At 47.9% G+C, this 13,798-nt stretch overlaps 3 protein-coding genes across 3 annotated transcripts; 1 reads left to right on the top strand and 2 right to left on the bottom strand.

The window, feature by feature from the left end:
- Positions 1-472: 472 nt before the first annotated feature.
- On the top strand, positions 473-2,060 carry LOC123150489 (1-aminocyclopropane-1-carboxylate oxidase homolog). The gene is made up of 2 exons (XM_044570333.1): positions 473-1,560; positions 1,646-2,060. The coding sequence occupies exons 1-2, from the start codon at positions 730-732 to the stop codon at positions 1,904-1,906; spliced, it is 1,092 nt and encodes a 363-aa protein (XP_044426268.1). The 5' UTR covers positions 473-729; the 3' UTR covers positions 1,907-2,060.
- Positions 1,999-7,657, bottom strand: LOC123150488 (trigger factor-like protein TIG, Chloroplastic). Its single transcript, XM_044570332.1, has 13 exons — positions 7,325-7,657; positions 7,066-7,149; positions 6,426-6,554; positions 5,942-6,030; positions 5,654-5,837; positions 4,410-4,500; positions 3,985-4,139; positions 3,607-3,699; positions 3,277-3,369; positions 3,039-3,119; positions 2,816-2,965; positions 2,611-2,706; positions 1,999-2,316 (listed from the first exon to the last, which is right to left on the bottom strand). Exons 1-13 carry the CDS (start codon positions 7,580-7,582, stop codon positions 2,239-2,241), a joined length of 1,581 nt encoding a protein of 526 aa, XP_044426267.1. The 5' UTR covers positions 7,583-7,657; the 3' UTR covers positions 1,999-2,238.
- Positions 7,658-9,882: 2,225 nt separating this feature from the next.
- On the bottom strand, positions 9,883-11,283 carry LOC123149884 (aspartyl protease family protein At5g10770-like). Its single transcript, XM_044569657.1, has one exon. The coding sequence runs from the start codon at positions 11,281-11,283 to the stop codon at positions 9,883-9,885; it is 1,401 nt and encodes a 466-aa protein (XP_044425592.1).
- Positions 11,284-13,798: the final 2,515 nt, after the last annotated feature.

Raw genomic sequence — 13,798 nt, 5'->3', positions numbered from 1 at the left:
CTCCATGGATAGATCTTGCGTGTGCGTAGAATTTTTTTTATTTTTCATGCAATGTTCTCCAACAGTCATCGGCATCGAAGGTCCGTTCAGGGGCTACTAACGGTGTCCTGGGCTAGGGGGTACCAACCTAGCCCGTCCATACACTTCGGCTTGGGCCGAAGGGCCCTCATTCTCCGTAAGATGGACCCCAGGGGATGTATGTTGGGCAGAAGATAAGACCACGTCTCCTGAAGACTTGCCGTATACTCTAAGACCTCTTTCGCCGCCTCCATATCAGGATACCGACCTTATAAGTTGTAACCCTAGATACCCTACCCGACCTGTATATAAGTCGATGGATTTAGCCCGTAGAGGGGACATCAACACAATCTTATTCTTCTAACCTTAGAGTTAGAACACATCTGATCTCGAGGTAGATTACCTCTGTAATTGTAACATCTCCATCAATATAAACAAGAGCAGGATGTATGGTTTTACCTTCATTAAAAGCGTTCGAATCTGGATAAACATCGCCTCCCTTGTTCTAGTTACCATCTTTCCAAGATCTACAATTCGGGACCCCTACTCCGAGGTCTACCGTTTTTTACCCCGACACCAATGATGTAACAAATCCAAATGTGATGGGAAAAAATCCCACACGAGAAAAAAGAAACGCTGGCCAAGGCTGGCAACAAAGCCGAAGAAACGCAGCTCGCCCGGCAACACAACTGTATTCCTTCCCAACAAAAGATGGCTGCAGACGACTACGACGCCGCGGTCGCGCTGGCCGAGTTTCAGGCGGCCCGCGCCGGCGTCCGCGGCCTCATCGAGTCCGGAATCACCTCCGTGCCGCCGCTCTTCCTCGTACCCAGCACCATCAGCCCCTCCCCACCGCCATTGGAGAGCGAGATCATCTTCACCATCCCAAGCGTTGACCTCGCACTCCCGCACTCATCCAGCCTGCCACTCATCCGCGCCGCCGCACGCTCGTGCGGCTTCTTCCATGTCACCAACCACGGCGTCGACACCGCCACCGTCGACGGCGCGGTGTCCGCCGTCCGGGCCTTCCACGAGCTACCCCTCACCGTCCGTTCAGCGTTCTACACGCCCGCGTCCGTCGGGAGCGTCACCTACTCCACCATCCCCATCCAGCCCGGCAAAAACTCCGCCGGTCCTCTCCTCCCCTGGCGCGACACGCTCCAGGTCCGCTTCGGCCCTCCGGCGCCTGACCTCGCCCATCTGCCGCCGGCTTGCCGGGACGCGCTGCTCAAGTACCAGCTGCTCATGACGGCGCTCGGGAAGAAGATGGCCGGGCTGCTGTCGGAGGCGCTCGGCGTCGGCGCGGGGCGGCTGGAGAGGGCGATGCAGGTGGAAGGCTTGCTCATGGCGTGCCACTACTACCCGCCGTGCCCGGAGCCGGCGCGGGTGGTGGGCGGCCTGGAGCACACGGACCCCAGCCTCTTCACCGTCCTGGCGCAGGACGGAGTCGGAGGGCTTCAGGTGCGCCTCCGCGACGGACGGTGGGCCGACGTGCCGCCGGAGCCCGGCGCGCTTCTGGTCAACATCGGGGACGTGCTCAAGGTGCGTTGTCCCTCCAGCTCTGTAGAAGTGAACTGCTGCCGATCTACCACCACGATGATTTACTTGCGGATGGAAAAAAATTCAGGTGGTTTCAAATGATGAGTACGAGAGCGTGGAGCACAGGGTGGTGATCAAGTCTTGTGAAGATGCGAGGGTGTCCATTGCACTCTTCTTTAACCCTGCGAAGCGCCAGGAATCCGACTTGTTTGGGCCCCTCCCGGAGCTCTTGACGGCGGGAAAGCAGCAGCGTTACCGGGCTTTCACCCTGACAGAGTTCATGAGCTCCCGAAGAGAGCATGGCCATGGCACCAAGTCCATCGACCAGTTCAGGATTGCACATGAATAATCGGATCCAAAGGATTTGTGCGGACTATCGCCATTGCATGTTTGTCAGGACGAACTTGGTTATGTCTTGGCAGAAATGGAAATTTAACGCTGTAAAGAGAAAACAATACCTCACATAATATAGTACTCTTGGAGTATGTTTATGATATTTGAGCTCGGGATTAGAGTAACACTCTCGGTACGTATAGAGCAAACTTGACATCTACATGTAAACGAGACTTCTCTCTTGTGCTATGAACAAAGCAAACTCTTCTGTCTGCAAAACCAAGGTAGGCCAGAGAGAGTTTGCACGCCTGCCATCCTTGAAAACTGACAGAGCATCTAGCGTCGCGCTCATTTTTTTATGTACTCGATCGTGCAGTTCTCCTTGAGCCACTCCAGCACCTTGGCAGCCTCCAGAACATCCTGAACCTGCATGGTTTTCAAACCCACAACAGACAAAGAATGAGATTTTCCAGCCATGGGAACAAGCAAAGGTAGAGGGAGATAATTTCCTTGGCACTGCCTTGGTTCACTTAATACGAGTACTAGGCATGGCTGTTTAACAGTCACCTTTTTTCTGTGGGGATTTAACTATCATCTAGTGCGTATATATTTTAGTAGCGAGGTCACAGTAAGATCAAAAGGGTGTTGCCAGACCACAGCAAACTGAAGGAATTCAGCACTGAAAATATCAGGAAAAAAAAAATTAGAACAGTTAAGAACCTGCTGCTTGATGTTCCCCTCATCGTAGTCTTGATTATAGCGTTTGAACTCTTCTATAGAGTTCTCGACTTCCTTGACGAGCTGGTCTGTCGAGTACTGCACGGTGATATGTTGTTAATGCATGGACAAAGAATGTGTGGACCGGAAGTCAAAAGTAGAGGTTCTATCGCTCGAATCACAAATGAACAGCAATCATGTTATTTACCTGCAAATTTTCGGCCTTGAATATTTCACCAACAACCAGCATTTGCTTAATGATCCTAGTAATGTTCTCCCTCTCACCTTTTAGGTACTCCTGGACCGACTTCTCGCTTGAAAGGGATGCTAGCTGGTCTTTGTCTAGCTTCCTTTCGGCCTGCGGGAATCAATAAATACATTGAGAAAGCAAGATACAAAAGCTAACCTAGTGTTAACTGCTTGTTCAGTACCTGAAGTTGGAGAAGTTTCGCTCCATACAACTGTTGGCCTTGTTCTTGAAACAAGGAACGTGGAACATCAACGTCTACCAACTACACAAACCAATGGAAACATTAGTGCAAGCTTATGCAATCTTGGAGAGAATGTGAAGAGGAATTTGATAATGGAACCAAAGGTAACATATCGATGGTCTCCCTGCAAAAATAATAATTCGGAACTGAAAAGCTATTTCAGAAGCAAGACCACAACCTTTCCCAGTTGGTCGAGGATTGCATTATCTGTTGCTTGTTCTATAGCCGTCTTCTCCACTTCTTTGCATCTTTCCAAAATTCGTTCTTTGACCTGTTTCAATCAGAAGGGATGATTTCAAGACAGTTGAAAAAATCCATCAACCATCGTATCGTATGATGATCACAGTTTACAGCTAATATTTCGCAGGGTGAACTGCAAACCATGATCAATCGGGAGTACTTCTCCAAAAAGAAAACAGGTTCAACAGGTACATATCCAGTGATGTTGATTTCAATGCCTATTATTAACTACCAAGTGGAACAAATAGTACAGCGGTAGAATAGAAACCTCATCGATGGTATTGCATCCTGGAAGGAGCTTTGCGGCAAGCAAATCATCCAATTCTGGCAACTCTCTGAAGAAAAGTTCTTTACAGACAACCTGCATAATACAGTCAAAATGGGAATGAAAACTCCAGCACTAGCTATAGATACAGAACAAAAAACTGTGTCACCGTAGTTTATGTGCAGTCAAACAGGACTAATATACATGTGCATCTATATTTCCCACATGAAAATCATACTAACAGATGTGACGGTAAAAGTAATTCCTAAGTGTAATGACTTCCATGTGATATAGGCACAATATAATGTGATTACTAATTGGTAATAAGAGTGGAGTACGCAGGTATATACATCTCGGTCTTTAGGAGGAAGTCATACTCACAGTAAACTGGGCACGGACACCTTGTAGAGTTTCCTGCTCAAACGACTCAGGGAACTGAATAGGAAAAGTTCTAGTCTCACCAGGACGAATCCCAATTAGCGAACCCAGAAATCCAGGAACAAGATTAGTATTTTCCTCTGTGTCCAAGTGGAACCCTGTAATCATAGTAGATGTGCATCACAAGATAGAATGAAAGCAATAGTGTGCATTCTATCTTATCTGGTTTCTGGTATACAAAAGAGAATTCTGAGGATATGTAGACTTGAAAATCACATCACTACAGTAGTCAGTTGCAATCAAAGTAGCGTACAAAGCCAGAGACAATTGGGAAAATATTTTAAATATATAACAGCATATTATCATAATAGGCAAACGATGAAGTTGCGAAAATAAAACAGAATGCAGCTGTGCAAAAACAAACAAACCTGTACTCTCAGCTGACGGAATTTTTTCACCTTTAGAGCCGTCGGTCGTGATAGTTTCAGCCAATATATCCAGTACAACTAGATCACCTACCTACATGGTCCAAAAGAGGATGCTTTTATACTGATACTTACCATGAAATAAGTTTAATCTAACATGCCTAATCCAAAAAAGGAAGCCGCATAGTTCATACATCCTTTATTTATTATGAAAATCACAATGCTGTTTTTTTTCAACAGAAGTCATAATGCTGTTTGACACTGACAAGGAAACTGTAAGGGTATATATGTACATGATGACTTGGCTGTGGTCAATATTTCTGCTAGGCCCATAACTCTCTTTTGTATATAATAACTGTTTCAACTAGAATAAGATGCAGATTTGTGAATAATTATTTTTTTCCTAAGTTATCATGCTAGTAGGGAATCTCTAGCCGTAGTCAGCCAAGCCTTGCCACCTTCTTTGCCAGAACAGGCAAATGCAGAACAATGAGATCTGCTTCAAAATGACCAGATTACCCCCTGTTTAAAATATGTGTAGATATAGGCCGTATTGGCTCCCAGCCTCATGGTCTTATCTCATCTTCATGAGATTCAGTGAGCACCCATTGCCACTGAATCTGATCTGGGCAGATCTTAGCAAGATTAATGTTCATCATCAACCAGCAATTGTGTTCACTGGACTGAACTATCGCTGTTGGCACATTTGCTATTGCCCCCATTATCATTGTTATTTTGAATTTCGGTAGATGCCATATGACATTGCTAACTTATTCAACTATCAGACCATCAGTACAAGTTGCTGAGCTATCATAATGCTAACTAGTGGAAACATCTATAGATATAAAAGGTACACGGTGTAACATCAAGAAGCTCCTGGAACTGTTTCGCTCAGGTAGTACAACCAGGGCTCAATTTCCCTTTGAGAACCAGACAATAATCACTCTATCAGCCATAATAGCCCTGAGCTATAATGCAGGCACTAGCAAATACAGCGGTATTAATAGTATAAGTTGGCATCGTAAGACTGCAGACCATAAAATCAGGAAGACACAAATATATGGAGTAAGAAGAATAGTTCGTCACTTTGTCAGATACTACTAGAAATTTGGCCGATTTCTGCAAAACTTTGCCGGTTACTTGAAAGGGGAAATTAGAGTCCTGAATAAACTAAAGCTAACACATGGTAAAGGTTTCATGGTATATTAATATCGCATTTACATACTATAGCAACTGTAAAAAATCACCTGTAGGCCTCTGTCAGGTACTATTCGAAGCAGCCCTAGAGATTTACGACGACGCTTAAGCTCTAACTCGGCTGCCTTTTCTGCATCAACAATTTCATCTATTTCAATAACCACTTTGAGGTTCTTATATTTGTCTTCAGATAACCAACGGACTTCAGGAACAACATCCACAGCAACATCATATCTGAGCAAAATTGGTATAAAGAAAAACATATGATCAAAACAACAATTTTAAATAAGTTCAGATAATGAAATAAGCAGGAGACCAAGATGGTAGTAACTGTCTACCTAAAGACATGGTCAAGGGAGAAAGCCTCGTTCATATCATCAAACTTAGTGAGAATGCGCACAGAATCTTCTAATGCCCTCTCTTCTACCTATAAAAAAAAGATGACGATATCAGCTGAGCAGATGTAATATAAAGTATAACATAGCACATAGTTTATTTTTAGAGGGAGAAAGACAAGTCATGGTTCAGCAAGAGATTGGATCATCAGAGAAGGGATCTGCCGTGAGAAATGTTCTCAGCAAAATATCTGCCAAAAATGTTAAACAGTGCTTCATCTCTGATGATCTGCCAGTTCAGTTCATAGGAAATGGTAATCTCTACTTCAAAAATTTCAACTATATCATCACTCTGATAATAATGATGCAAGACAAATGCAGGTTACCAGAACTAATTTTGCTTGTCATGAATCGTTGGAAACAAAGAATCCATTGTGTTAAATATCAGGGTATTGCTTGTAAAATAGGACTGGGAAGAAGTTCATACCGAGGACAATGCTTGAGGAAGTGTATGTCTTAAGATAGCTTCAACTGTAGCAGCCCGTACATGTTGTGGTCCAACGTAGTTTAAAAGTACATTTTCTGGAACTATCTTTCCAGGCCGAAATCCAGGAACCTGATAAGAAGGAATAGCAGGGGCATACAATAAAAAACTGTAGAATATAGAGCAGCATCACAGACACCAAGTAGAATTATCTATTTTCCCCCTTCCGAACCGTCTGGTCTTACTGATTTACCTATGATCAACTGATTGTAAAATTTGATGCAAGCTGAAAATACTAGATTACATGAGTATTTCCATTTTGTGAATGCATCAGATCTCATTTATACACAAAATTATCAGGGCTCGGTTTCTATGAAAATATCGAACACTTGGCGAAACCCCAAAAGAACACCTGTGACTAAAACACAGACAAAGAAGGCTCTCGGTGCTAAGCAGTGCAGCAAGCAAGTAGCACACACTGACACACATGTTGCAATCTTATTCATGATTACTGAACATGTAGCCGTTAAACTTCGGTGTAAGCCCACATTCCTGGCTGTGCTTTGTAACTCTTTCCATAATGTTTGTCCTCACGAATTCTAATCTTCTTCATTTGATACAGGTTTTAGCACAGAAATGGTACCTTGAAACGCTTTGAGTACTCGAGAAGAGTTGTTTGGTAGCACTCCTGGCATATCGAGGGAGGCACCTCCACGCTGAACTTAACCTGCAAAGCAGCATACCACGGCCATTACAATCGAGCATTGGTTCATCAGTATAGGTCCTACTCTAGCACTAAGCATCGCACCAAACTGAGACAAAGTTCCACATTGCAGAACTGCGTGGCTCTCCAACTCATATACAATCAGAGAGGCAGTTAATTGGGCAGAGTCGGGGCTAACACTGGAGTTGGGCTGCGGCGTCTCGATGACGCGGACGGAGTCCCCACCACCCGCGGCGGCCTCGCGGAGCTCTACGGCGGCCGAGGCGACGGGGAGTCGTCGCCTCTGGGACCGCGAGATGGAGGCGGAGGTGGACAGGGACCGGGAGGAGGACGGCGACGAGGAACTAGGCCAGGAGGCTGCCCGTGGGGTTGAGAAATGGCTGCGGCCGGGGTGAATGGAGGCTGTGGAGACGACGGCCGCGGTGGCGAGCTCCATGGCCGCGGCTCGGAGTGGAGCAGCGCGTTTGATTTTGTGGGGGAGAAGACGAGCGGAGGGGATTAGGATTTAGTAAGCAGATAAGCGAATAAAAATAGCAAGTCAGATATTTTTGTGGGCTTTATGTTCTTTCTAAAGAGTTTTATTTTTGTTGCAAATGCCCGTAGTTTTATTTGGCTCTTCTTTTTCTTTTTTTAAAGTACCACATTTATATTACTAACATCAGCAGATTACAACATACAGTACATGGCAAATCTTAGGAGAAATCCAAAGAGACAACACAGCAAGCAAAATTACAAGAAGCACGGAAAATTTACAGAAAAAATCTTCATGGCCCTTGCAACCACCAACAAAACTGACCACAATTTTCCGTCACCGCTGTCGCCGAAGCGTCCGTCGAAGAGGAGAAGAAACGGTCACCATCAAGTCAAGATAGAAGAGAAAGCCATAGCAGCAAAACTGCATTATGAGCCTCTGAACAAGAGTTGCCGCGAACGGTGCCGCACTTGTCGCTGTGGGTTGTCGGCCGGAGCAAATCTCCTCTCCTCTTGGATCGCGATTCTGAAGTCTTCATGCGGCAACGTCGCCGAGGACTCCAGAAACTGACAACCTTCTTCCACCTTTGAAGAAACTCTAGTTTTATCATACCTTGGATGAGAACGCTGCCGCAACACCGGCCACCTCCAACACCAATACTTTTGGCTTCATGGTGGCGTTGAAGGAACCACTGACGCAACGTGGACGAAGCCAAAGAAACATGACCCTCAACAAGACCTCCACCGCCGTCTTGAAGGCCTTACTTGGACACACATCTGCGACTCCTCGACGTCGTCGTAGAACGCCGTCAAGGCGGTGGTCCGGAAGCTTTTATTCCTGGTGAAGACGTCAGCACCGACCGAGCGACGTCGCCTGAACAAACTAAGCCTGGACAAACACGAACCAAGGAACCCCTGCTCCCCAACACAGCCATCGCCATTGGAGCGACGAGCTGAGGGAGGGAGCCGGCAGGTGTGCGTCCTCGGAAGAGAAACTGCTCTCCTTGCGTGTCGCCTATTCACCTGGAGAGAGAAAGAGGAAACATAACTTTTTTGGGCTCTCTTTGTGTGTTGCATCGTGCTCCGGAGAAGAGGAGGAGCTTGCGCTCCGTATCGCGCTTGAGCGCTCGCGGGTCGATACGGGCTGCAGCTCTGGGTCCGGTGCGACGTCCCCTGTCGCCTGTCACGCCAGCTCTGATGCCGGCACCGGTCCTTTACGCCCCGCGCGCGGATCTGCGAGGCCTTCCAGATATGCTCCTCCCGCCCGACGGCCTCCTCCACCTCCGGTCGTTGCTCTGCGCGGGCAGCGCTGGGTTCTAGTGATCGTTCAGCAGACATCGTGGATGCGGACTCCGGAGTCAGAGGCACGAACTGCCCGCCACGAGAGGTAGAGGGCTAGGCATACGGCGGGCGGGTCCGACGAGTCTGCGTGGTCCGCCCGCCGCCGTCGGGTGCCCGACGAGGAGGACCGTCTCTTCGAGTGGGTGTGCCGCCGGTCATGGACTGAGGCGGAGACGAAGGCCCGACGGCTCCAGAGGCTCAACGCCAAGCAGCTCCAGCTCGGCATTGAGCAATCTGAGCGGGAGGCGGCGGAGGCTGAGGGGGAGGTGACAAGGGTGGCCAAGCTCAAGCACCAGCAAGACAGCGTCGTCCGACGCTTGCAAGGCTTCATCGTCATCTCCGATTCCTCCTCCTCCGACGGGCCCGACAGCTCCGACGTCGACTCACCTCCTGCCGCGGACTCTTGCAGTTGCGCCAGCAATCGGAAGGGCAGAGGGATGACGCGAAAGTAGTGAAGATCCATCTTTATTTCAAGTTTTAGTTGTAGTTTGAACTTGTTCGCCGTATTATGTGTATTATGTGAACTTTGACTATCTTTTGATGATCTGGGTGTGATTTTGTGATAAACGGATTATGCATTTATATGTCCGCTCATGATCTATATAGTTTTTATCAATGTTGCATGGTTTAATATGAAAATAGGGGACGGAATATGAGACACGTGGGTATGAAGACGCGGATATAGGAAGTGCCTGATGAGTGCTCACCAGCACGCCGGGGCGTGTCCGCGGGCGTTTGAGGGGCCGGATTTGCTGAGTTCGGCTGTAGATGTCCTTAGAGTACGCTTTTGTAATTTTGGGTTGTGCCCTTCACTTGTTAAACTTCCACTCAATGTTTATTTAATGAATGTGGCACATCTTTGAAAAAAAAGTAAAGTACTCGCGTGGTATGTGCTCTTGAACGAAGCAAGAGGGCGACGCACACTCAGCAGGCACCAGCTCTGAACCCGACGCTTCCGCGGCCAGAATCGTACAAGAGCTCCAAGGTACGCTGATTCACATTGCCGATGATCCCGCCGCTGTTGTCGGAGCTTTCTCCCCTGAAGGCGAGGCATCCTTCCACCAGAACCCCCGACGGCACGCTGAGGTCGACGGTGGTGCCGCCGCTGAACGTGAGGGCCACCTTGGGCACGGTGACGCTGCTGTTGCCGGTGAAGTTGTAGCACGTGTCGAGCCCGTTCTCCGACGGCGGCAGGAGCGGGTACTGGGACATGGCGCTCTGGAACGCCGTGCGCAGCGCCGCGTAGGCCGTCTTGGGGAGCCCCGTGATGACCGTGCCGGAGTCGATGATCATGCCCTTGGAGAACACCGCCGGAGGGATGTCGAGCGCTGTCCCGCCGACGCTTATGCCGGTGAGCGTGACGACGTAGAACGTCGCGAGCTCTGGGGATAGGCGGCGCCTCTGCGTGAATAGGAAGCCGGCCGTGTTGTTGCTCGGCGCGCCGAGGGTGAGGAACCCGGCTCCGCCGCTCGCCGGCGGGAGGCAGTAGGAGAAGGCGCCGCCGTAGACGGACGACGTCTGCGACACGAGCGACTCCGGCGCGCCGCCGAGGCCGAGGAGGCCGTCGAACTTGTCGTAGGGCCCGTGCTGGTTGCTGCCGCAGCCGAAGCTGAAGTTGCTGACGGAGACGCCGGCGTTGAGCGTGAGCGTCTCCGTGCTGTACACCCCCGTGGTGACCGCGCGGTTGGCGTACTCGATGGCGTACCCGCACAGAGAGGCGCCGTCCGTGCCGTTGGTGCAGCCGTTGTCGTAGCTGTCGACCGAGAGCGCCTTGCAGGCGTCGGTGGCGCAGGGGATGGGCGCGAACGTGGACGACTTTCTCGGGTCGAACAGGGGGTCCTTCTGCGGGTAGCACTGCGTGGAGTTGCAGGGCGCGCACTGCACCCACGACAGGTCGCTGCCGGTGTCGATGAGCACGGTCTGCTGCACGGGCGGCGTGCCGATGCCCAGGGTGACCACGTACTCCAGCGAGTCCACCGAGTCGCCGAGGAACGTCGGGACGCTCGCGTCTCCTGCTGAAAACATTTTCCTGCGCGCCGAGGCCTTGCGAATGATATAGTTGGCGCGGGCGCGGTCCCTGCGGAGCCTCTCGGCGAGAGACGGCTTGCCGCTGCCCCCCGAGGGCGCGCACGGTCCGTGCCGGTGCGCCAGGGGCACGGACGCACGGTTTGGCAGCTCAGAACTGATCGACGTGGAGCATGCTGCTTCTGGCTCGAAGGAGCTAGCCGGTACCACGACGAAGTTGTGCTCGTTGCCTCCAAGCGCGACCGAGTAGAGGCAGCATAACAGCGCGGACCAGAGCACGGGGGAAACCATGGCTGTCATGTCCTAGGTTCTTGCTTGTCAGGTACGGATGATCGGGTGAGTATTTATCTGCCAATGTCGTTGGCATTTCGATTTGCACTCATCGAAGACATACGGGGAAAACTAGGCAAAGATGTACATTAGGACTACATTACTTCCGTCGCCCTAATTGGATGTACATGCTGCATTGTCCTATTGTCCTTGGCAATGTACGTCGGACTTGCATGCGTTGCCATATGCCGACATATCTGATATGCTTTTGCATTGGAAACATCATTCGAAATGCTAAACAGATGTGTTCGATCAGCCAACAGCGACAATGTCGCCTTTGCTGATTATCAACATGACGCTATCTGTTTCTTTGGGTAACGACCATCTTTGTCAGGCAATATTCAGATCCAAGCATTTCCTATTTGGCGCTTAAGGCGTCAACTTTTTTTTTTTGAGACACGCTTAAGGCGCCAGTTAATAGGCCCACGGCCGATTCCACCTCGCTAGCAAATGGGCCAGCCAATATAGGATCCAATAACGGGATTTCGCTGTTGTTTTGAGAAGCTTCTACTAGCTTTCCAGCCCGGTTACCCCTGAAAAGAAAAACTTTCCAGCCAGGTTTTGCGAAGCTTCAAGCTTCCTATTTTTTTGTCTGAGTTTTTGGACTGGGTCTTGTCCAGTTTTTTTGTATCTTTTCTTTCTGTTTTCTACTTTTATATTTTTAAATTCAAACTTTTCCAAATTCACGAATCATTTTCAAAACATTATACTTTTTTCTATTTCGTGAGCTTTTTCTAAAATTGTATGAACCTTTTCCAAATTCAAGAACTTTTTACATTTTTGCTATTTTTTATTTTATTTCTTGCAACTATTTTAATTTTATGTAATATTTCAAACTCAAACATTTATAGAAATTTGGTGTTTTTTCTCAAATTTACTAACTACTTTCAAAATTTTGAACTTTTTTATATTGCGATTTTGTTTGTTTTGTTCCTTTTTCAAAATTTCAATTTTTTTATTTCTGATGGTCAACAGTCAACTGATTAACTAATAGAAAATAGGAAAAAAAACTAGGGGAGGAAACAATAGCGAGGGATTATAAGGGCCGGCCCATACGAGCGGCCTCAGGCGCTATCGAGACAAACGGGTGCCTGAAGCGCTATATGGGAACGAAATAAAAAGAGAAAAAAATCGGTTGTGAAATGCAGTAATTATTCTTTATTCTTATAATTGATTGCAATAAACTCGTCTCAATCTTCTTCGAATAAAAATAGATCATGATATGATCATGAGACTTGACAAATCGAGATTCTTCTATTCTAAGAAAGGGGTTTTTCATAAGAAAACGAGGTCTCTCAGATCCACTACACTAGCGTTTCGTCTCTCACCGGATCACGGGCTTGTTACATAATTGTGTCCGCCTACATAGGCCCAACTATATATACACATTCTTTTCCGCCAAAAAACACATTTTTGTTTATTTTAAAGAAATGCTTATGAGGTTTTCCTCACATGCTATGATTTGTGAGTTCATCAGTGGCATAGATTCATCTAATCCGTTTGTCCTTATATGAGGACACATGACTTTCGATATCTAAATATTTACATTTGTAGAAGCTTCGGTCAAATGGAATCCAATTTGATGCATTAGTAAGAACCATGTTCAGGATTTAAAAATCCATATTAGCAGTACAAGTTGTTTCCTCATGTGGTCACCACTTTATACCCACTGATGTTTTCTATAAAAGAGCCACACAATTGCCTAAGGAGGAACCCAAACCAAATCATTCAGTACACCACTGACATTCAGTTCAGGCGGTCACCACGGCATTGACAATGCCACCCTAGCCTACATGCTACCTTAAATTTTCATACAATAGCAACATGTGACATACGATCAATATACTACTCTCATCCCACTGGTTAGGTGTGCATCCATAATGGCCAAGGTCATGGGCTTCTTCTCCACCCACCAACCCAATCCCCAATTCCCGCCTCTAGTCCACGACTATCTCAGACGCCCTTTGACCTCTATCATCTCCGCGGATGATCGTCACTGCATGTTGATACACCTCCGTCGTATCTACTTTTCCAAACACTTTTGCCCTTGTTTTGGACTCTAACTTGCATGATTTGAATGGAACTAATCCGGACTGACGCTGTTTTCAGCAGAATTACCATGGTGTTATTTATGTGCAGAAACAAAAGTTCTTGGAATGACCTAAAACTTTACGGAGACTATTTTTGGAAATAATAAAAAAATCCTGGCAAAAGATTAAGACCAGGGGGCTCACACCCTAACCACGAGGGTGGGGGCGCGCCTGCCCCCCTGGGTGCGCCCCCTACCTCGTGGGCCCCCTGGAGCTCCTCCGACCTCAACTCCAACTATATATATTCACTTTCGGGGAGAAAAAATCAAGGAGAAGGATTCATCACGTTTTATGATACGGAGTCGCCGCCAAGCCCTAAAACCTCTTGGGAGGGCTGATCTGGAGTCTGTTTGGGGCTCCGGAGAGGGGAATCCGTCGCCGTCGTCATCATCAAC

This window comes from Triticum aestivum, chromosome 7A (assembly GCF_018294505.1).
Source record: "Triticum aestivum cultivar Chinese Spring chromosome 7A, IWGSC CS RefSeq v2.1, whole genome shotgun sequence".
Taxonomy (NCBI): domain Eukaryota; kingdom Viridiplantae; phylum Streptophyta; class Magnoliopsida; order Poales; family Poaceae; genus Triticum; species Triticum aestivum.
The sequence above is the reverse complement of the archived record's forward strand: the minus strand, read 5'-3'. Positions and strand labels throughout refer to the sequence as shown.